The sequence below is a fragment of the Pan paniscus genome, chromosome 16, assembly GCF_029289425.2.
Source record: "Pan paniscus chromosome 16, NHGRI_mPanPan1-v2.0_pri, whole genome shotgun sequence".
NCBI classification, from domain to species: Eukaryota; Metazoa; Chordata; class Mammalia; order Primates; family Hominidae; genus Pan; species Pan paniscus.
The window spans coordinates 29,675,993-29,696,993 of record NC_073265.2 but is presented as its reverse complement, the minus strand read 5'-3'; the positions used below and the strand labels follow the sequence as shown (position 1 = coordinate 29,696,993).

General features: G+C 54.2%; 1 protein-coding gene across 12 annotated transcripts in view; it reads right to left on the bottom strand.

Moving 5' to 3' along the window:
• BAHD1 (bromo adjacent homology domain containing 1) overlaps positions 1 to 20,753 on the bottom strand; it is a 28,419-nt gene extending 7,666 nt beyond the window's left edge. For 3 of the 12 annotated variants that reach the window (XM_034938530.3, XM_008951974.4, XM_055098637.2), the window contains exons 1-2: positions 19,245 to 19,436; positions 680 to 2,125 (exon numbers count right to left, since the gene is read on the bottom strand). In XM_034938530.3, coding sequence (XP_034794421.2) covers positions 680 to 2,111 — 1,432 coding nt within the window. In that variant the 5' untranslated portion in view covers positions 2,112 to 2,125; positions 19,245 to 19,436. Of the gene's footprint in view, positions 1 to 679; positions 2,126 to 18,977; positions 19,155 to 19,244; positions 19,437 to 20,332; positions 20,384 to 20,547 lie in introns of those variants that run through there. The other 9 variants (XM_003826577.5, XM_063596550.1, XM_063596547.1 and 6 more) reach the window with 8 other exon arrangements.
• Between the last annotated feature and the right edge of the window lie 248 nt (positions 20,754 to 21,001).

Here is a 21,001-nt window from a genome sequence, read left to right as displayed (position 1 = left end):
GTCAGGCAGGCAGACACCAAAGCTGTGGGCCCTGATCGCATTCCATCCATGTCAGGGAACTCTGCTTGTCTGTTCTCATGGTGCACCCTCTCTATCCACACCCAGCAAAGTGATGCTCAGTCTGGGCACTTCTCTTTCAATGCCTCTATAGCCAGGGCAAAGCTGCCCTGTGCAGTAGGTACCACCTACTGAGCCTGGTACCTATCACCTTTCCCATGAATGCTGAACTTGGCCAGCATGCAGAGAGTACTGGTTTCTAGAAACTAGGGAATTCTAGCTTTCCTCAAGGAGGGTAGAAGGGCCGTGAGAACAATTTGGTAAAAGTCCTAATTCCAATATCTAACCTGCTCTTCAGAGTCTAAGAATGGGTATCCCAATGAGGAGAGAAGAGAGGCCTTCCTGTGGCCTGTACCACTGCAATGCTACCTAACTGCCAGGCCAAGAATCTCCAAAGGTAGCCTGGGCAGAGCAAGGCTGTCCAGAGCTATACGGGCCCTGTTCTTGGGAATGCTCCTCGGCTTGGGGCACAGACTATGGGAGTTCTCACTTCTGAAAGCCCCCTACCTTCCAGTTAGCAGCCAGACCCCAAGGGAGACCCCTGCTCAGATCAACAGCCCAACCTCCTGGGATGCCATGTCTCCGAGACTCCCCAGTACATCTTGGGCCCAGGAAGCCTCACCTGCTGCAAAAGGCATTTTGTATGGGCAGCCGCCACAGGTAGTGCCAGCGTGGGTAACAGACAGGGGCAACACTCCGCAGATGCTGTAGCCATTCACTCCAGTGTCCTCGCTAGAGCAGTAGCGAGAGGAGCCCCAGGGAGGGTGCTGGAAAGGGGTGCCTGAGGGCACTGAGCTCGGAGCTAAGAGGAGCCCCTCCTCGTGAGGTGCAGCCACTGGGGACAGCTTGCCCTCAGGAAGCATGGGGCAGGGCGAGTAGCCCCCACACTGCAGCCCCTCTTGGCCACAGTACAGGTAGAAGCTGCCTAGTGCAGTGAGCTCAGGCCCAACACACAGGCCATTGTAGTCGGCGGGGTTGCCAGGCATCGGCAGCGGCGACAGCTGAGGTGTGGGGAAAGAGGGCTGATGCAGTTCCTGCTTAGGGGCAGGTGACTCCTCGCCTGGGCGCCCAGGCTCCGGCTTCAGAGCCGCCTGTCCACCCATCAGCAGGGGCAGGTGAGGGCGCAGCCCCAAAGGGCTCTCCAGAGCCTTGCTCAGGGGCTGATGAGATGGCTGGACGGATGGCCCACAAGGAGTTGCAGATGGCCATGGCTCATCAGGGCAGCCTTGCCAGCCAGGTGGGCCTGCAGCCTCCCCAGAGCTGGCCCCCTGCCAAGCCTTGGGATAGTTCTTGCCATTGACCTTGGGCCACTTTGGCCTCGGGGCCTTGGGTGCTGAGGGCTCAGTGGAGCGCCCATCTACTTCTGCATGGGCACGAGGCAGCCGCAGGGGTAGCTCCCGCTCCTGGCTCAGTTTTAGGAAAGCAGCTGCGTTCAGGCTAGCCAGTCTCTTGGGAGCTGGGTCTCCATCTCGGCGGGGACCTTCATCGGGTGCTGGCTCTGGAGACAGGTCCCGACTTCCTCCTCCAAGGTCCCCCAGCCGGGGCCGCTTCTTGGAGGAGGACCAGCCCCCAGTAGCACGATCACGGTCACGGCTGCGGTGGGGATCCCCCGCTCGACTGCGGCGGGTGCCTGCCAGGCTGCTGGTGTCCTCTCGCTCCAGCAGCAGGTTATTGAGAGCTTCAGCATTGAGGGAGGCCAGGCGCCGCTTGCGGGGCTGGGCAAGGCCAGGGTCTTCACTGGATGGGGCCGGGCTGGGGGGCTTGGGCAGGTCAGGCGGTAGCTCATCAGCCTCATCTGCACTCCGGGGACCGGCCACATTCTCCAGGCGAGTCAGCAGCACTTTGCAGGCCTTGGGCTTCTCAGGAACCAATGGGCGCTTACGAAGTGGGTAATTCTTGCGGCGCCCTGTGAGGTGACCTGGGCTCTCGGGCATGCCTGGCTCCACACCCTCAACCCCCTGCTCCATGTTGCTGTCTTCCATCTGCAGGGGCTCTCGGCGGCCAGTGAGGCCCGAACTCAGCATGGGAAGGGACTTTCTCCGAGTGTGTGTCATGGAGTACTTCCAACCTGCAGGACAGAAGGTGGGCAATGAGAGAAGCCCTCTCTGGCCTGCTCCTGCCTGCTTTCTCTCCCACTGCAGCCTACCCAGCCCCAGGTGCAGTGATCCTGGCCTACAACTACCCTGTCTCCAGTATGGATTTTCCCGGGACTCCCTTTCCAGAGTGTGAAGGTGCAGTGGAATCAAGCTACCAGCAGCTGTGCAAGGACTGGTTCCTCCTCTTTCCTTTTAGCCTAGGGTATCTCTGAACTAAGCCCCAGAAGAGCCTAGGGAGCAAGGCAGACCCCAGGGACAGGGGATAGGAGGAGCTGGTGGCAAAGCTCTTTGTTCTCTCCCCCTGTCCTTCTCTCACTAGATATTCATCACAGGATAGGAAGAGGCTCTGAAGACAGAGCCTCCCAAGATGGGGGACTGGGTGGTAGAAGTCCATTTATTCTTTCTTCTTTTTTTTTTTTTTTTTTTTGAGAGACGGAGTCTCGCTGGAGTGCGTTGGTGAGATCTCGGCTCACTGCAAGCTCCGCCTCCCAGGTTCACGCCATTCTCCTGCCTCAGCCTCTCGGGTAGCTGGGACTACAGGTGCCCGACACCACGCCCCGCTAAATTTTCTTTTGTATTTTTAGTAGAGAGGGGGTTTCACCGTGTTAGCCAGGGTGGTCTCGATCTCCTGACCTCGTGATCTGCCCACCTCGGCCTCCCAAAGTGCTGGGATTACAGGCGTGAGCCACTGCCCCCGGCCAGGAGTCCATCTATTCTTCCAAAAGTATAACCAAGGCATTAACAACCCCCTCCCCAAACGCAGGGCTTCTGAGGTTGGCCACAGGAGGACAAGAAGACAGACAGTGAAGAGCTGAGATGAGGAACCTGCCTGCTGGGCCATGAAGGCAAAGTTCAGTCTCTGAGGACTCCTCCCCTGGCACATAAAGCAAGACTGCCACAACCTGGGTCTAGCTGGAAAAGCTCTATCAAGGGTGAAGGCCTGGCTTTGAGGGGCCTATGGTGGAGAAGTTTCAGCTTTGAGGGGCCCATGGTGGAGAGGTCTCGGCTTTGAGGGGCCCATGGTGGAGAAGTCTCATTTGAACTTTGGTTCAAATTCCAGGCAAGAGCAGCCCAAAGGGTGCCAGTACCCAGGGCAAGGGTAACAGTAAGGCCAGGATCAGCATATTGCTGGGGGTAGAGAAAACCCAGGGACTGTGCGTAGATCTGCCATACAGCTTTAAACCCCTGCCGGCCACAAACAGTTGGGAAAAGAAAGTATCAAAGAGAAGCACTAACACAGGAGACAAATGAGCTGCCTTGTTAGTCGTGCTCGGTTCTCCCTCTTTGTAGGCAGGGGCAGGATGCAAGGAGGTGGGAGAAGCCCAGAGCCCCTGACAGAAAATGCATATGACCAGGCATCATCCCCTAACTTTGCTTGGCAAAACACTCCAACATACACCTGCGGCAGCCTGGGCCCCAGTTCTGAGTGAGAGGCCAGAGCTGGCTGTGCACTGGAAGCTGGCATGGCCAAGACAATGAAGAACTGCAGAGGGCGGTGGTCAGAGACTACGGAGCTGTTCACTTCCTACCATTCAACCCAAAGCACAGGGGCTGGCAAGTAAGGTGCCAGACAAGTTCTGTCCCTCACCAGGTACTCCTGCGACCCATCCCCACCCAGCAGGCCCAGGTTTTTCAGCTTAATTTCCCCACTGCTATTGCTGTTCACACTCATTCTACAGAGGAACTGAGAGCAGTCCCTGCTGGGCCAGGATTTAACCCTGAAAGTCTCAAGCCTGAGGGCTCCCAGGGATTCCTGAATCTTTCCCTGTTAGCTCCCATGGCCTTGGGCCAGTGGGTGGGGTCACTGGACACCTCCTCTCCAGAGACATGCTGCATTAATTGAGAAAGAGTGCTCAGAAAACCAGGCTGAGGGTGGTGTGGGCAACCTTCACCCCTGAGAAAGGACACGGAAAACTGGAAAGGAGAGGCAGCGTGCCAGGCTTTGCTCTGGCCACGTGCGGGGACTTGCCACTGCTCAGAGACCAGGCCCCGGGCAAGACAGAGTCACAGAAGGCAAACCCATTCATTCCTGAAGCACAGGCGGAGAGCTCCTAAAAAATCCCAGGCATCTGCTAGGCTCCGTAGGTCTCTTTCCTGCTTCTAATCAGGGTGACCACCCGTCCCTGTCTGCTCAGCAGGCTTATTGGCAATGCCGGGCGTGGTGGCTCATGCCCATAATCCCCACACTTTGGGAGGCCCAGGCGGATGTATCATGATGTCAGGAGATCAAGACCATCCTGGCTAATACAGTGAAACCCTGTCTCTAATAAAAATACAAAAAAAAAAAATTTAGCCAGGCGTGCTGGCGTGAGCCCGTAGTCCCAGCTACTTGGGAGGCTGAAGCAGGAGAATCACTTGAACCCAGGAGGTGGAGGTTGCAGTGAACCAAGATCGTGCCACTGCACTCCAGCCTGGGCAACAGAGTGAGACTCCATCTCAAAACAACAACAACAACAACAACAATATCATCCCATTTCTTATAACCCACAGGCCCTTCTCTCATATCCAGGCACCCCTGTGCTGGAGGTGGAGGAGCATGCAATGAGAAGCAGCAGAAGCACATCAGTATTTCCTAGGGAGCCCAGGTCCAGCCCTCCCCAACTCCCAAATGGCCTGGAGATGATGGATAAGTGAACAGACCATGCATTTGAGCACGGGCCAAAGCCCCTCAACAGGCCCCAAGTTACCAGAGGGGCTGGGCCTGGGAACGGCTGGGAGCCAAGGTGGAGATCACCTGGGCTTGTCGTCTTTGAGGATAAGGACACAGTACAGAGTAAGGAGAAGGCGGCTGGGAAAGACAGCACAGGGAGGTGCTGTCAGGCCTGGCTACTGGAAGCGTTCTTAGCAGGGGGATGATTGGCCACACCTGACCTCCAGCTGGCTGGGAGACTGGCTGCATGGGCAGATGGTCCTAGATCTTTGGATAGTTGTCCCCACTCAGTCTTCCCCTCTCGACACACAGAAGTCCCAAGCAGAGAGAGGTGGGAAGGGAGTCAGTGCCTTGACTACACAGCTTCCACTTTCAGGAGTCTGAGCCCAGAACCTTTGAGAATCTGTTCCCTGTGGACTAATCTTGCTCTTTAACCTCTTATTCAGCTTTCCAGTCCCTCAGGGACACCCACTACTCCCCTGGGGGGTAGGGTGCTGACGATCCCAGGAAGCCTCTGAATCACAGGGTGCGAGTCACATTTCCAAATTGAGCAGAACAGCCTCCTGCCAGACTCCCTAAAATCTGCCAAATCCCCTGTCACTCGCTAAAAACACCCAAGGCCATCAAAAGCACGTCGCAAAACAGCTCCTAGCTTTCCTGTGGTGCAAAGTCCAGCCACTCAGCATCTTAAGGAGAGGCTGGGGTCTCTGCTGCCTGCCTCTCGCTGCACTCCATTCTGGGGAGAGCATGTGTGAGTCATGCTTTGAAGTCAGATGAAGAAGCAAGAAGCTCGGCTGCAACTTTTTCCCTGGGGTGGGGCTGGGTGGAGGGGCTACAAGCCTGCCAGGGCCCCTCCAAACCACAAGGGATGGCCCAGCTACAGGGCTGGTTGGGGAGAGGGGATCCCAGCAAAGTAGTAGGCTTGGTTCCCCTCTCCCAGCCCCACCAATCCTCCTGCTGCCCCTCCCACTTACGCACTAGCCACCCAGAAACTTTCAACCACTGCTAGGGCACAAGGTGCGCTGGGTTCTCTCAGCACTATCCCCTCCTCTCTGGGAAGCTCTGTCCTCCCAGACACGGGTGGTCCATGCCCTCTTGGGAAGGTCTCTAGGAGGGATTCCCAGGGCACTTTCTTGACACTTAAAAGATGTCAAGAAAGCTCTCACTGGAGAAAACCAGTCTGATTGTCTCCAGCTCTGACACAGCTGCCAGGAAGGATAGTGGCTGGCTGGTGGACATCCAGGCCAAAGACCCAGAGAACCACAGGTTGAATCCCAAATCCTCAGAAGTGTACTCTAAAGACAGTAAACAGGCCACCTTCACCTCAGGGGCATCAGGATCTCAAAATCGAGGGGGAGGTCAGGCCCAGCTAAACTGTCATAGGAGGGTCTGAGTGTAGTCATCTCCACAGAAGCAGAAAGGGACAGACAGATGCCCTGCTCTGGCCCTCAAGCTGCAGCAGCACCATACACCAACCCCACCAGCACGAGCAGAGCACAACCAAGGTGCTTCATGCCGGGCTGAAGGTTCAAGGGAGAGTCAGAGGCCCAGGGGAGCACGGGGTGCTGGCACTGCTCTGGGGAAACAAGGGTGAGGGCCTGGAAGGGCAGGTCACAGCCCAGATCACTCCCACAAGCAGAGGCTGCCTGGGGCAGGAAGTGGCCCTCAGTTGTGGTTGCTGCTCTCCCCTTACCCACCCAGCTCTGGGTTGCACCCCGCACACCATCCTGAGGGTTTCAGGACTACACTTTAAATTTTGCTTTTCAGGCTTCTTTGGTTTTTCTTTTTTGTTGTTTTTTGTTTTTGTCTGAGACAGGGTCTTGCTTTGTTGCTCAGGCTGGAGTGCAGTGGCGCAATCATGGATCATGGTAGCCTCGAACTCCCAGACTCAAGTGATCCTTCCACCTCAGCCTCCCGAGTAACTGAGACTATAAGCGCGTGACACCATGCCCAGGTAATTTGGTAGAGACAGGCTGCAGGGGGTTGGGGGGGGCCGGGGGTAGAGGGCCTCACTATGTTGTCCAGGCTGGTGTCAAACTCCTAGGCTCAAGTAATCCTTCCACCTTGGCCTCCCACAGTGCTGGGATTACAGGCATGAGCCACCATACCTAGCCCGGTTTATTTTTAATGAGAGGGAGGGATTCAGGGGAGCCTTAGATAAGGGTAGATCAGGTGAGGGCTGGGAAGGACCCTGCCCCATTAGAAGCCACCTCCTTCCAATTACAGCTAAAACCACAACTGGAGCTGAGTTAAGCATTGTCCTCCTCTGCATTCTCTCTTGGAATAACCCCTCCCATCCATGAAAGGAATAAAACACTTGTCATGAGCACTGAATTTCTTGAATCTTCTATCAGAGAAGAAATGTGGCAAGAGCACAAAACTAGGCTCCTTTTCACTTAAAGTTAGTTGCTGTCACTTTATGGAGAAACAGGTGAAGCTGCTGAAATTCTTATGGTAAAGCCAGGTAAAGACACAGCTGGTAGTGAATCTCTTAAAGAGCTGGTACAGCAGAAAGAACCAAAGCATTGAGTCAGGCAGACCTAGATTTAAATGCTCTGTCCCTCCTGAGCAATGTATTTAGCTTTTCCAAACTCCAGATCCCTCATCTAAGATGGATATACCAAAAAGAGTCTTCCTTAGGAGCGGTGGTAAGCAGAGGCAGGCAGGCCAACCTCCCCCATCCTTCCAACCCGACAGAGGAGGGCAGCTGGCCCTGGCTGGCCATTCCCCACAGCAGGAGCCCGGGACAGATTCCTCCTACCCCAGTGAGAAATCTGAAAACCCAAGCTTGCACCTGAACTTTGCTCTGCCACTATTCCACTAAAAACACCTAAGTGCCCACCCCAAGGAAAGATAATGATGATGACACTCCTTTTCCCTTGCAGGACCCAGTGTGGGGTGAGTTGTGGGGGGTTCAGTTTACAACTCAGCAAGAGGGCCGGGTGTAGTCATCTCCACAGAAGCAGAAAGGGACAGACAGATGCCCTGCTCTGGCCCTCAAGCTGCAGCAGCACCATACACCAACCCCACCAGCACGAGCAGAGCACAACCAAGGTGCTTCACGCCGGGCTGAAGGTTCAAGGGAGAGTCAGAGGCCCAAGGGGAGCACGGGGTGCTGGCACTGCTCTGGGGAAACAAGGGTGAGGGCCTGGAAGGGCAGGTCACAGCCCAGATCACTCCCACAAGCAGAGGCTGCCTGGGGCAGGAAGTGGCCCTCAGTTGTGGGCCACAACTGAGCAAGAGGGCCGGGGCAGAAACTATCCCAACAGACCCTGAACAACAGCTCTGTGTCTCTGAGAAATACTCAACTCTACAGTGAAAGGCCAAGTTCCTCAGATGCTAACGGCAGGGCTAGACCCACAACGTGAGGTCAGAAGGTGTGCGTCCTGCCTGTCTGTGCCACCTGAATGAGGCTTCAGTGCAGGCACCCATGCAGAGCAGAAGTCTCAGCTCCACAGCACAAAGTTGCAAGGAGCACTGTCCTCAAAGAGAGAGAGAGAGCAGGGGCCTCAGCCACCAGCCCTGCCTCCTCAGTGCCCATACAGCCTCACTTGCTGCGGGCACTCAATTCATTCTGCAACCAGACTGGGAGCCTAAAAACACCTGGGCAAGAAGCACGAAGTGCAGCTGAAAGGAATTGGCCTGATCCATCTGGACACAGGCTTGCTTTTAGACTGCCCTCGGGTCTGGTGGCAGGGGCTGAGGACAAGAGAAACAGGAGTATACCTCTCATATCTAGAAGTTGCTATACAACACACAGATCCCTGAGTGAGGAGAGTGGGCAGAGAGCATTGTGTTTTAATCATACCAGTGTTCTGCCTTACGAACTTTAACCTGACAAATTAGAAGGTAATCACATGCAATAAAAAACTAGTCTTTAGAGGCTTTCTTAAAAGGCACATGTCCCTACTTTAGGCAATGTGCCTTCCCCCAGCTTCTTCCCAGTACACAACTCATGTGTGCATAAGGTAGACCTGCATCCACAGGTGCTAGCCCAGCTAAGCCTGCCCCTCATTCTCAGGCACACAGCACCTCTTGTGACCTTTGCCCATTCAGCCAACATTTGCTGGCCCCCCACAGCAGAGGGAGACCCATGTGGGGCTGGAAGCCACTTCATGCCACTGCTAATCCTGTGTGGCCTTAGTCAATGGCTTGAACTCTGAGTCTTGGTTTCCTTGTCTACACAGCAAGGTTGCTGTGAGGATTAAGTTAAAGAAGAATGTGTGTAAAGTGCCTAGCAGAGTTCCTGGAATACAGCAGGTTCTCAATACAAGCTCATTTGTTTTCTCTTTCCCCTACAAGCACCAGACTAAGTGCTGGAAAAAAATGCAAAAGACTAAGAGTTGGAGCATGGGCTAGCAGGAAGACAGAACAAGATAGTGTGACAAGGGCTATAATGGACTGCTCAGAGCTTGGCTGAGGGGTCCCCCCAAGGCAGCTTCTCAGAGGGTACATATGAGCCAGGCATTTAGACACTTACTGAGGGCCTACTTTATGCCACGTGTACCGTGGGAACAAAAGCCCAGTAGGGAGTGGGCAGCACTCTGAGAAATTCATTTCATAAATATTTGGATGCAGGAAAGGGTGACAAACAAAAGCTAAAGTTTTTTTTTTTTTTTGAGATGGAGTTTATGCTCTTGTTGCCCAGGCTGGAGTGCAATGGCGTGATCTCGGCTCACTGCAACCTCCGCCTCCTGGGTTCAAGTGATTCTCCTGCCTCAGCAGGAGTATCCCGAGTAGCTGGGATTACAGTCACCCACCACCACGCCCAGCTAATTTTTGTATTTTTAGCAGAGATGGGTTTTCACCATGTTGGCCAGGCTGGTCTCAAACTCCTGACCTCAAGGGATCTGCCTGCCTCGGATTCCCAAAGTGTTAGGATTACAAATGTGAGCCACTGAGCCCGGCCCAAAAGCTAAAGTCTTAAAGCAGGAAACAAATGCAACTTTTCCCAGACTCGCCCCTATTAGCTCCATGTAGGATGACTCCAGGCAGGGGTTGGGGGGCACCCCTTAACTCTGGGCTAAGGCTCCCTCAGACCCTCCCATCCAGATGCCATACTGCCCAGGATCAGCCAGAGGCAAACCTACACCTGCAGCAAAACCCATTTGCTCTGAGCAGCTAACAATGTGGGAGAAATAAAACAGGAATAAAACAGGGGACAGGGCACCCCAAAGCTCAGCAACAGGCCTCAGCAGAACCAGGGAAAACCTTGTGCTACTGATGCACCATTCTTCAAAAAACATGAACAGCTCACCAGCCTTCTCCAAGCACCTGCCCAGGAATGGCAAAGAACGAGTGTTGGTTCAACCACCAGGACATTACATGGACCAACAACTTAGATTTCTAAAACGGCTTGCCAAGACTACAGGTGCTAGCTCTAGTCCTGAACAGAAACTAGCCAGCCAGGCCAAGATGGAGCTCTGCCTCCAGCCTCCTCAGCAGAGCACTAACCTCCTGAATGAACCAGCTGTGAGGAACAAGATCCAAGACCAGGCCTCCCCCACACTCCACTAGCAGGAGCAGAATCGCAAGGCAGATCCTATCAGAGTTATGGGCACCCTACCCAAATATCACTCACTTAACTAGTTAAGTGGCTAGTGCCACCTCCAATAGGATGCCAGCCCTATGGGGACAGGTAGGCTCTGCCTTCCTTAACAGTAAATCCCACCCACATGACTTAATAAGAGCTTAGTAAGAATAAATGAAGATCTGGCTGTCCACCTGCCCCACCCTGTATAAAATCTTTATCCTAGACTTAGAGCACCACTTGGAGCTCAAGACAAGAGCCCTCTGACCTCCAAACTCTCCTCCATCCCCAGGAGTCCACTGTGCATCTTCAATTTAATCCACAGTGCAACAAGGTTACAATAGGAAATCTCTTGTATCTTCATGGCACAACCCTCCTTCATTACCATCAATTTTCATTTTCATTTTTTTTTTTTTTTTTTGAGACAGGGTCTTGCTCTGTCACCCAGGCTGCAGTAGTAGTGCAGTGGCACAATTATAGCTCACTGTAGCCTCGAATTCCTGGGCTCAAACAATCCTCCTACCTCAGCCTCCCGAGTAGTTGGGACTACAGGCCTACACCACCATGCCTGGCTAATTTTTAAATTTATTTTTATTTTTGTAGAGACAAGGTCTCACTATGTTGCCCAGGCTGGTCTCAAAGTCCTAGCCTCAAGTGATCCTCCCATTTCAGCATCCCAAAGTGCTGGGATTACAGGCATGAGTCACCATGCCTGGCCTCATCCTCCTCCTTCTCTCTCCCAAGTTGCCCAGCTACCTCTGGAAAGCATTCCACTGGCTGTGGCTGCCCCTAAACCATTAAGCAAGTGAATGTAGTACTACAGACACTTGTATCAAGACAAAGAATGTCACAGATAGGTGAAATCAGGAGCAAAGAACTAAAGTTAGCATTATCAGTCCCCAGACACCCTAAGTGTGCAGGGTTGGAAATTTCTGATTCACTGCAGAGGTGACTACTGTAAAAGGATGGTCAATGTTTGTCAAGCACTCACTATGCACCTGGCAAGGTCCTAAGCACACTGCATTCACTATCTCATTTATCTTCCCAACAGCCTTATGAGCTAGTTGTTACCATTTCATCCTAACAAGGAAAAAAAAACAGGTACAAAGAGTTAAAAGGAAGGCTGGGCGCGGTGGCTCACGCCTGTAATCCTAGCACTTTGGGAGGCCGAGGTGGGTGGATCACCTGAGGTTGGGAGTTCAAGGCCAGCCTGACCAACATGGAGAAAATACAAAAATTAGCTGGGCGTGGTGGCACATACCTGTAATCCCAGCTACCTGGAAGGCAGAGGTTGCGATGAGCCGAGATCACACCACTGCACTCCAGCCTGGGCAACAAGAGTGAACCTCCGTCTCAAAAAAAAAAAAAAAAAAAAAGAGTTAAAAGGAGATGCTGGGTGGGTGTGGTGGCTCACACCTGTAACCTAGAATCCCTGTGCTGTGGGAGGCCAGGAGTTAAAGAGACCAGCCTGGGCAATATAGTGAGACCCTGTCTCTACAAAAATAAAAAATTAGTCGGGCATGGTGGTGTGTGCCTGTAGTCCCAGCTACTTAGGAGGCTGAGGTGGGAGGATCGCTTGAGCCTGGTAGGTGGAAGCTGTAATGAACCATGATCATGCCATTGTACTCTGGACTCGGTGACAGAGCTGGCTCTTAAAAAATAAAAAGTTGCTAGGATTGAGGACAGAGGTGAGCCATCCCGGCGTCTACACCAAGGCCCACACTTCCTGCACTGCAACACACTGCCTCTACTTAGGGCATCACAGGATGGCTGCTGGATCACAGACCAAGATGCAAGATAACTTGCACATTCAGTTTTATTTTTCTGTGCTTTAATTATTGGCATTACCACACATTAGTTTTCCCACCACAGAGGAACTGAAGATGTACCCCAATTAAATGGCATCTATGGGCTAGAATGTAAATACAATTTAAAAATTTTTTTTTGAAAGAAACTTTTTTTTTTTTTGAGATGGAGTCTTGCTCTGTCATCCAGGCTAGAGTGCAGTGGCGCGATCTCGGCTCACTGCAACCTCCACCTCCCAGGTTCAAGCGATTCTCCTGCCTCAGCCTCCTGAGTTGCTGGGACTACAGGCGCACACCACCATGCCCGGCTAATTTTTGTATTTTTAGTAGAGACAGGGTTTCACCATGTTGGCCAGGATGGTCTCGATCTCCTGACCTCGTGATCCGCCTGCCTCCCAAAGTGCTGGGATTATAGGCGTGAGCCACCGCACCTGGCCGAAACAAACATTTTATATCCTAGAAAAGGGTGAGATGCTAAGAAGTCTGGGCTAAATAAATAAATGAATAAATGAGAGAGCTTCAAAGAAACATTGTCCTGATTTTATAGTAAATCCAGAAAAAGGTAACCCCCAACCATGCATCTACCCAATATCTCTTGTCTCAGGTGAAATTCCCTTCCTCCAGCCCAGACTGCAATGAAGACTAAAAACTGGTCATCATGCTCTAAACTGTCATCTTAACATGCAAAGACATATTAACTGCCCCTTGTCTACCTCCCTCTGGGCCAAATAAATTCAAGTCCTTTCAATTTCTCTGGAAATCATCTCTCAGTTATTCAATCATTTTTATTTTATTTATTTATTTATTTATTTATTTATTTATTTATTTATTTATTTATTCTGGAGACAGAGTCTTGCTCTGTCGCCCAGCCTGGAGTGCACTGGCGCGATCTGCAACCTCTGTCTCCTGGGTTCAAACAATTCTCCTGTCTCAGCCTCCTGAGTAGCTGGAATTACAGGTGTATGCTACCACACTCGGCTCATTTTTGTATTTTTAGTAGAGATGGGGTTTCAGCATGTTGGCCAGGCTGGTCTTGAACTCCTGACCTCAAGTGATCCACCCGCCTCAGCCTCCCAAAGTGCTGGGATTAAAGGTGTGAGCCACGGCACGTGGCCTCAATCATTTTTATAATTCTTTTTTACATTCTAGCCAATGTGGAAACCCCTCCAGGCACAAAGCAGGAGACACCCCTCACTACTGAGGAAGGCCCTGCTGGCCCTGACTATGGTGGAAACGTGACTTCACCCCTCCTTCTGGCGTACTTGTTAGGATCTCCTGGCATCAAGCGGCACCCTAATAATACCTTTCCCATGATTTCTACATAGGTCCTCTAAAAAACAGTAATTCACCTTTCAACCACCTGGCCACAAGAGAATGTGATTAACAATTATTCCTAAACATTGTGGACAAGTAACCAGAGTTGGAGAAGGGTCTGTGTGGGCTGCCCCTCTCCACTGCACGCAGGAAGCTGAAAAAGCTGCACCGATGGAGGCTAGGAGTCCCCAAAAGGCATTGGAGATGGAATAAAAGTAGGAGCCATCAACACCACTCCAGGTGAGATCCCTGGGGTCAAGAGAATGGCAGAAAGACAGGTCCCATCCTCCTTACCCAAAGACAGGAGGTCAAAGCACCTCTTTTCCCCAAACCCACTGGAAAAGGAACACATGCAAGAAAAAATATTGAGACCCAAGTTCCTGCCTGACATTGATAACAAAACTAAGAAAGTCACCTGTTTTTTTTCATTCAGCTAACTTGGTCATAGTGCTTAGAAATAAGTTTCCAATTCAAATCAGCGAGGCTGAGAGACAAACCCCTTTTTTTCTCCTGGTGGATTGGGCCTGCAGAGGATCTTAAAAGACAATGTTATTTTTTTGTGTTGGGGGGACACTGAGTCAAGTGAATAACCATCCTTGCAGGTGTTTCCCACTGGGAAAAATGAAATCTGATGACCCCACTCCCACCCACAGGGACACAACACAAAGTCCTGGATGTGACTGTACTCCAGGGCCTGCTTACCAAGTCACCTGGGGCAGGACACCAACACCCCCGTTGGAACCCCAGGGCTGGGCCGGTGTTCAGTGAGGGTGCTTGTCAGGCCGTCTGGCCCTGAGCAGACCACGTGCAGCCTCACTGCTGCTGGTGCTCTTTCTCCTCCTCCTTTTTAGCCATTTTACTGCTCATTAGTGGCAGTACCAGGAGGTGGGCAGGGGAACATAAAGGAGCTGAAATTCAAACCAGCCCATTTTACACCACTTAGGTGCCTCCCATAAAACCGGGCAAGATTTCATCATCCAAGAACTCCCTGTCCTCTGTCCTGTGGAGGTCTAAGCAGCCTGAGGGGTCAGGAGTTACACCATCTCCAGACCCCAGGATCAGGAGCCTCTATCTCTAATTATCATGAGCTCTTGACTGCGCATGGTATTTTCTGTCACTTCAGGGTTAACAGGCATTTCCAGCCATGAGCTGGCCCATCAAGTCAAGGCCAGGAAACCTGCAGAGTGGGAGTGCTGGGGCTGCCCTCAGAACCGAAGCACACTCTCCTTGTCCCTCCAAAGTCCCCAGCACAATGGCAAGTTCACAAAGGAAGTGAGCCTTGCCAGACTGTGCTAGCAAATTCCCATAAATACTTGGGTCGGGGTAGTACTGCTTATGTAAAATGCTTCCCCATTGAGAGATGCTGCTTTATTTACATTCTTCACAACCCATTCATAAAAAGGAGGCCCTTTAATGTCGGGGCTGTTCGTATAATGCTCCATAAACTCGGCAGCTTCGCCTGGCAGCCTTAGTTCAACACAGGCTACTTCTCAACTCCAGAGACTTTTTTTCCTTAAGGTTTTTATTCTCCTTAATGACTCACCTTGCGACAGGGTGCTGAGGCCAGATGTTGCCGGAGCAAGGCCAAGAGGAATAAGAACAGATAAAATGAAAACACACAAGTCCTCCTGGATGCTGGAACAGAGAGGTGAGGAGGAATGAAAATAATTTTGAGAATTCCCCATAGAACTCCAATTTGAAGTATGTATGCTAGGAGGCTGAATTCCTTCCAGGTTTACTAAAACTTCCTTTCTGGATGTCAAATGCGCCCCAACTTATACCTCTAACCAGAGAAGGTGTGAAAGGGTTTTTTTTTTTTTTTTTTTTTTTTTACCCAAAAGGAGCTCTCTCTAGTTTTTAATTTGCACCGGGGATGAATAAATAAACAGAAATTTTCTCTGTTTCTTGATAGAAGTGTTCCAGGGGCTGCTGGCTCCAGAAGGGGCACAATTTGCTCAGAGTGAAGAAACTCAGGCAATCCCCAGAAAGAGAGGAAGGACTGTGTTCTAGGACACACAGCAAACACAGCTAAAGGAGCTGAGAAGAGAGCCCAGGAGATGCATTCTGAGGTAGCTTTTCTCCTGCTACAGTAGAAGGAGGAGAGAAGTAGTAGGGATTTTTTTTTTTAATTGACGGGGGAGCGGTCTGCATTGCCATGGCAACTGTGAGGGGTGGCCTTCCCGCGTAGAAGGGAAATGCTGGTCCATTAATCATCAAACTGGGGCACAAAAGGGAGGTTTGGGGGAAAGGGGATGGATGCAGAATATATTTTTTCACTATCTAGCCTCTAACCAGTCACCAGTCCTCTTTCCCATTTCCCCCATGGTCCAGGGTTGATGGTGAACCAAAACAGAAGCCTGAGAGAGCAGGGATTGTAGCTTTCCTTTATGAGGGGTCCAATGTGGGGCTGATTGTGCCTCTTATGTTGGTGATGCCCCCATAAACACCTCTTCCAAACCAGCCCCAAAAGTCCCATCTATGGGCCAGACCCAGGAGTATTTTTCTTTTTGTGTTTTCTCCCTCATTTGCACCCGGTTTGAGAAGAGATAAAACATATGGATTCATTTAGCATGAACAACAAGGAAAACTGCGTAAGAGCAGCAAAGCTGGGTAGAAAGAATGGTGGTCCGGTGAGGTAGGAGGAAAACAGGATTACAGCCCTTTTCCAATGTCTATATGGTATCACATAAGCAATCCATAGGACTCTTCACCAGCAGAAATATCAGAAACAGCAGTTAAATTTCCCATTTACAGCACCCCAAACATGCCCTATCCATATGCCTTTGACAGAAAGGGCTGGAAATCTCCAAGGACTCCAATATGAGCATTTCTGGAGAAGCTGAAAGGAAGGTCTCCCCCTTGTTCCTGCCTAACTCAGCAACCAACCACATTTATTCACTCAACAAAAATGATGTGCACAGCACTGTACAAGAAATACCAGAATATTCACACACACACACACACACAGAGGTTTAACACTCATATTGTTCCTGTCCTTAAGAAATTTCCAACCTACAAAACCACTCAAGAGGATACCACGTTAGAAAATCCAGAGTCATGAGCTCAGGCGGGGATGACTATGTTGGCCTGGAGTGGTCTGAGCAACAACCAGACTAAGGACAAGTGGGATTCAAGTGGGAGTAAAGGAAGGGGAGCGGCAGCAGTGAAGATGCAGGAAGAAAAAATGTGCATGGTATGGCTAGGGAAGAGCTGGAGGGGACACTGTCTAGGGTCAGACTGCAGGGAATGGGGAGCCATTGCAAGTCTGTGAGAAAGGGAGTGACACCGGGAAGGGGTGTTTTAGGAAGAATGACCTGGTAGCTGCATACAGACTGGATCAGAAAGGCCAAAGGAAGCAGGAGGGAAAGGGAGGCTGTAACAACAACACAGGCCTGACATGGGGACAGCAGGGCAACAGAAAGGAAGAAAGAGAGGGAGATATCAAAAAGAACCTAATCACTGGCTAAACTCTCCAGAGCAAACCCTCCTTAACACCAGATCCGACCGGCATGAGTCTCCTGCCAGGTAAGAGCCCTACCAAAGAGGGAAATGCTATTTGGGCAACTCCCCTTCATATTCCAGTGGCCAGACCACGTCATCCCCTTCTGATTGCCACCAAAAGAAATCACATGCCGTGTAGCCTCACAGAAGGCACAAAGGCCTTGAGATTCATCATCACTCTCTGGATTTTAGACATGCAATTAAATTATCTCAGAACAAACTTTAGCCTCCTGAGTGAGGTAATACCTCCCTTTCTCACAAGCCTCAGCTCCATCCAGGCTGGGGTCTAGATCATTCCAGGGAGGTCCATGGGGGGGTGGCCATGAATAAACTCCCATGCCCATGCTACCCTCTGAAGTGGCAGACAAGCAGCTTTCCCAGGTGGGATTACAGCCAACCACAGTTGAGAGCGGCTTCTAACCAGCCCTACCTGAGGTGGGACTCGAACTCAGATTCTCAGCAAAATCCACATTCTAAAACAGCCTGAGTTTCCCTGTCCTTATGATCCCAACTCTTCTTTTGGGTGTGGGGTTCACATGGAGGGCATGGGAGCTCTGAATGAGTTTTTCCAAGCAGGTAAACAACATCCAGCTCACAGCTGGTCACCGGTGGAGATGGAGGCACTCACAGCTTAAGCCAGTGGTTCCTAAGCATCCTCCAAGCTGGCCAAGGACAGTGGTGCCCCTCCAAGACATGTGGTCCCTCTGGGCCCTTTTTCTTTTTTTTTGTGGAAGATAGCGAGGTGAAGAGAGTAGGGAGGAAAGTCTCAGGTGGCACAAAGTAAAAGGACTGGAAAGCTTTTTATTTCATTATTAAATTCCTGCCTGGATTTATAAACTCAGCTTCTCATTTTTCTAAGTGGGTACCTTTGTGGCTAAGGAAAAGTGCTGGAGGCAGCTGCGGAGGGCTGGCGGGAGCCCATGGGGTGGGGTGTCTCTTGTCCTAATCAAACTAGTCTTCTGCACTTCTAACACTGTCGACAATGGGCGACTAGGAGATGTCCCAGGTGGGGTTAGACTTCTGCCTGTAGAAAAACCCCTCATTCTTGACAGGCTCTACAGCGGCTCACTGGGTCTGTCGCCTCGGTGAGTAGCAGCTCCGTCGCCACCAGCCAAGGCACATCATAAGCATACACCCCCACCCCGGCCCCTCGGCCCCCGGCAAGTAGACCCCACTTCCCAGAGCCTCGAGGCCAACAGCGAGCGGCTAGAGCGGCAAGCCAGTGCCGCAGCTCCTCCCGGCGGGCGCCCCGGCCCCCGCAGTCCCCGGGGCAGAGTCCGGCCCCGTCGCCCGCCCCTCGGAGTGGGTGCCTCGGACCCGCTCCCCTCCCCGACGCCACCACCTGCGCCCGCTCCGGCGCCGCCTTTGTCCGGCGCTTCACCGCCAAGCGAGCCCCTCGGGCCCGACCTGACCCGGCCCCCAGCCCCAGAAGAGAGGCGGCGGAGCGAGCAGGGCAAGACCAGGCCGGGCCGCGAGCACAGGGTCCCGCTGTCACTTGGAGGCGGTCTGACAACTTCGATTCCCCCCGCCACACCTCGGACTCGGCCGCCGCCCCGCAAGGTCCCCGCAGGGCCTCCCGCGGCCCACACTCGCTTTTCGAACCGGTCCCCTTCCGTCTTCGGCGCCTCCCTTCCTCTCAGCCCGATCGAGTCGGGTCTACACTACTCCCCCCTGCCGCCCCCGGCCCGGCGCGGCCCTCATCCCCTGCCCCCCATCCAGCAATAACCGGTCAGCTCCCAGCGCGGGAGGGCGCCCCCCACCCTGAGCGGGCGATCCCGCGGCGCCGCCCCCGGCCGCGGCCCCTTGCCTCGGGGACCGCGATGGGGGAGGGGGCGCGGCGGGGGCCTCGCCGCCCGCGCACTCGGAGGCGAGCCGGCTCCGCCGCGGCGAGGAAAGACCGGCGTCCTCCCGCCCTCCGCAGCTCGGGACGCCCGCGCCGCCGCCGCCCGGCCGAGCTGCCACCCTGCGGCCGCCACCCACCCCGCCCCCGGCCTGCAAGGCGGGCGGCCCCCGGGGGCTGTCACCTCGAGGCGCGCCGCGTTCCCCGATGGCGGGACCGTGGTGCTGGACCCAGGGGAGGGAGGTGGCGCGAGCGGGCGGGCGGCCGCACCTGCTTCGCGTCGTCCGTCCGTCCGTCCCTTCCCGGGCTGGCGGGGGCGGTGGCGCGGCGCGCTCGGTGGGGCGCGCTGACGGGCGGCCGGTGCTCTCCCCCTTCGCTCTTCTGCCTACCTCGCTCGCTCCCTCCCTCCAGCTCGCCCCTTCCCCCTCCTCGACCCCGGCTCCTGACTCACCAGAACGGGCGGCGCGGACGGCGCGGCTCTGGGCGCCCGCAGGCCCCGGCCGGGCTGGAATCCGGCGGCTGGAACCCCCCGGGGGCGCTCAATTCCCGGGCTCCACGCTGCTGCGTCAGCGCCTCCTCCTGGGGGCCGGGGCCGGGCGGGCGGAGCGGGGACCGCGGCCGGGCGGGGCCGTCGGGGGGGGCGGGCGCGCCTGGCCGGGGCGGGCGGACGGCGGGGGCCGGACGGGCGGGGCAGGCAGCCGGACGGGCGGGCGGCGGGGGCCGGGCTCCGGGATCCGCTACGCCGCTCGCGGTTCCCCCACAAACTCCCCGAGAGCGGAGCCTCCGCCGCCCTCCTTCCTGCTTCCTCGTCCCCAGCCAATCAGCAGCGCGCCCCTCGGCCAGCTCCGCCAATCAGCCGCCCCGCCCTGCGCTGGCTCCGCCAGCCAATCCGGCCCTCGGCTCCCCCTCCCGGTCTCTGACCAATCAGAACCGTGGGTCGGTCGTCCCAACGCAGGGGGCAGCACGAGGCGGCCGGGGGAGGCGGTGCGGGGAGTGGTGGGGCCTTGGGGGAGGGGTGCGGTGCCAAGGGTGGTGGCAAGGGGTGATTTTCTTTGCCGGCTTCTTGGATTTTTCTCTTCGTCTTCAGAACCTGAGCCCGTATCCCACGGTGACTCGACCCCAATCCCCCAGCTGCTAGCCCCCCCGGAAAAATCTTATCTCCCCCCGCCCTGGCCATCACCCCTCCGCATCCCCTTTCCCCCAAATCCTCCCCAGCACGCGCTGGAGAAAACTGCAGGCCGAGGAACACCCCATCCTCGCCGGAGGCTGCTGCCCCCAGGGCAAAGCTTCGGGAAGACCAGCCGAAAATCAAGCGAGAACAACCCCCCTTTCCTGCAGAAAGGGCCCCAGACTCCTGCAAAAGGGCCCCGACTGCTGAGAAGCCCCTCCCGCCCTTGCCTCATCTTTCCGACTTCCCTGCCTGCCACGTCTCCTTTCCTTTCCAGCAAGGTCGGTCCTGGCTCGGTAACCCCTCACCCGCATCTCTTTTTCCTCTTTCTGCCCTTCACCTACCGCCCCCAACCCCAGCTCCTAATTCACCCTCTTCAGAAGCAGAGTGTGGAGCCCTCATCCATTTCCAGCTGACAGCAGAGCCTGGTCTGTGAGTCCTTGACACCCACACACCCTCTTCCACCACCGCGGGGAACATCAGAGCTCTCCGGGGGAGGGAGAAAGGGGCGGGCAGCCTGACAGGAGCGGCTGGACTCCCTCCCTCGCGTCCCCAAGCTACGGGAGAACCAAGTGTAGACACTTACCTGGCTTCCCCCTAGTCACCAAATGCTGTGGCTCCGTCTCTCACCCCCACAGACGTGCCCTCCCAAGCCCGAGCACGCTCGCGGGGTCAGTGGGGTGGGTGGGCACAGCGGGCTGAGGGCACAGAGAGAGATGGGAAGTCCCTGTTAGGTGCGGGAAGGAGCTGTGTCTTGGGCACCTGGTGGTGCCAGAGCCCGCCTAGGACTTCACTTCACTAAGCCCGGGATATGCACACAGTAGGTTCTCGAGAAATGCTGAGTTCACCCCTGAACAAAGCCTCATTCCCAATTCAGGCGGGGGAGGGGAGCTTTAGGAGGTTAAAGGAGCAGCGGCAGAAAGGGTAGTGTCAAGTCACCAGAGCGCTGGAGCAGCCCAGGGAGGGGCTGGGCCCCAGGAACGCCTTGGGCAGAGAGGCACCCAGAGTGCTGAGGCTGCCCAGGCAAGCAGGGAAAACCC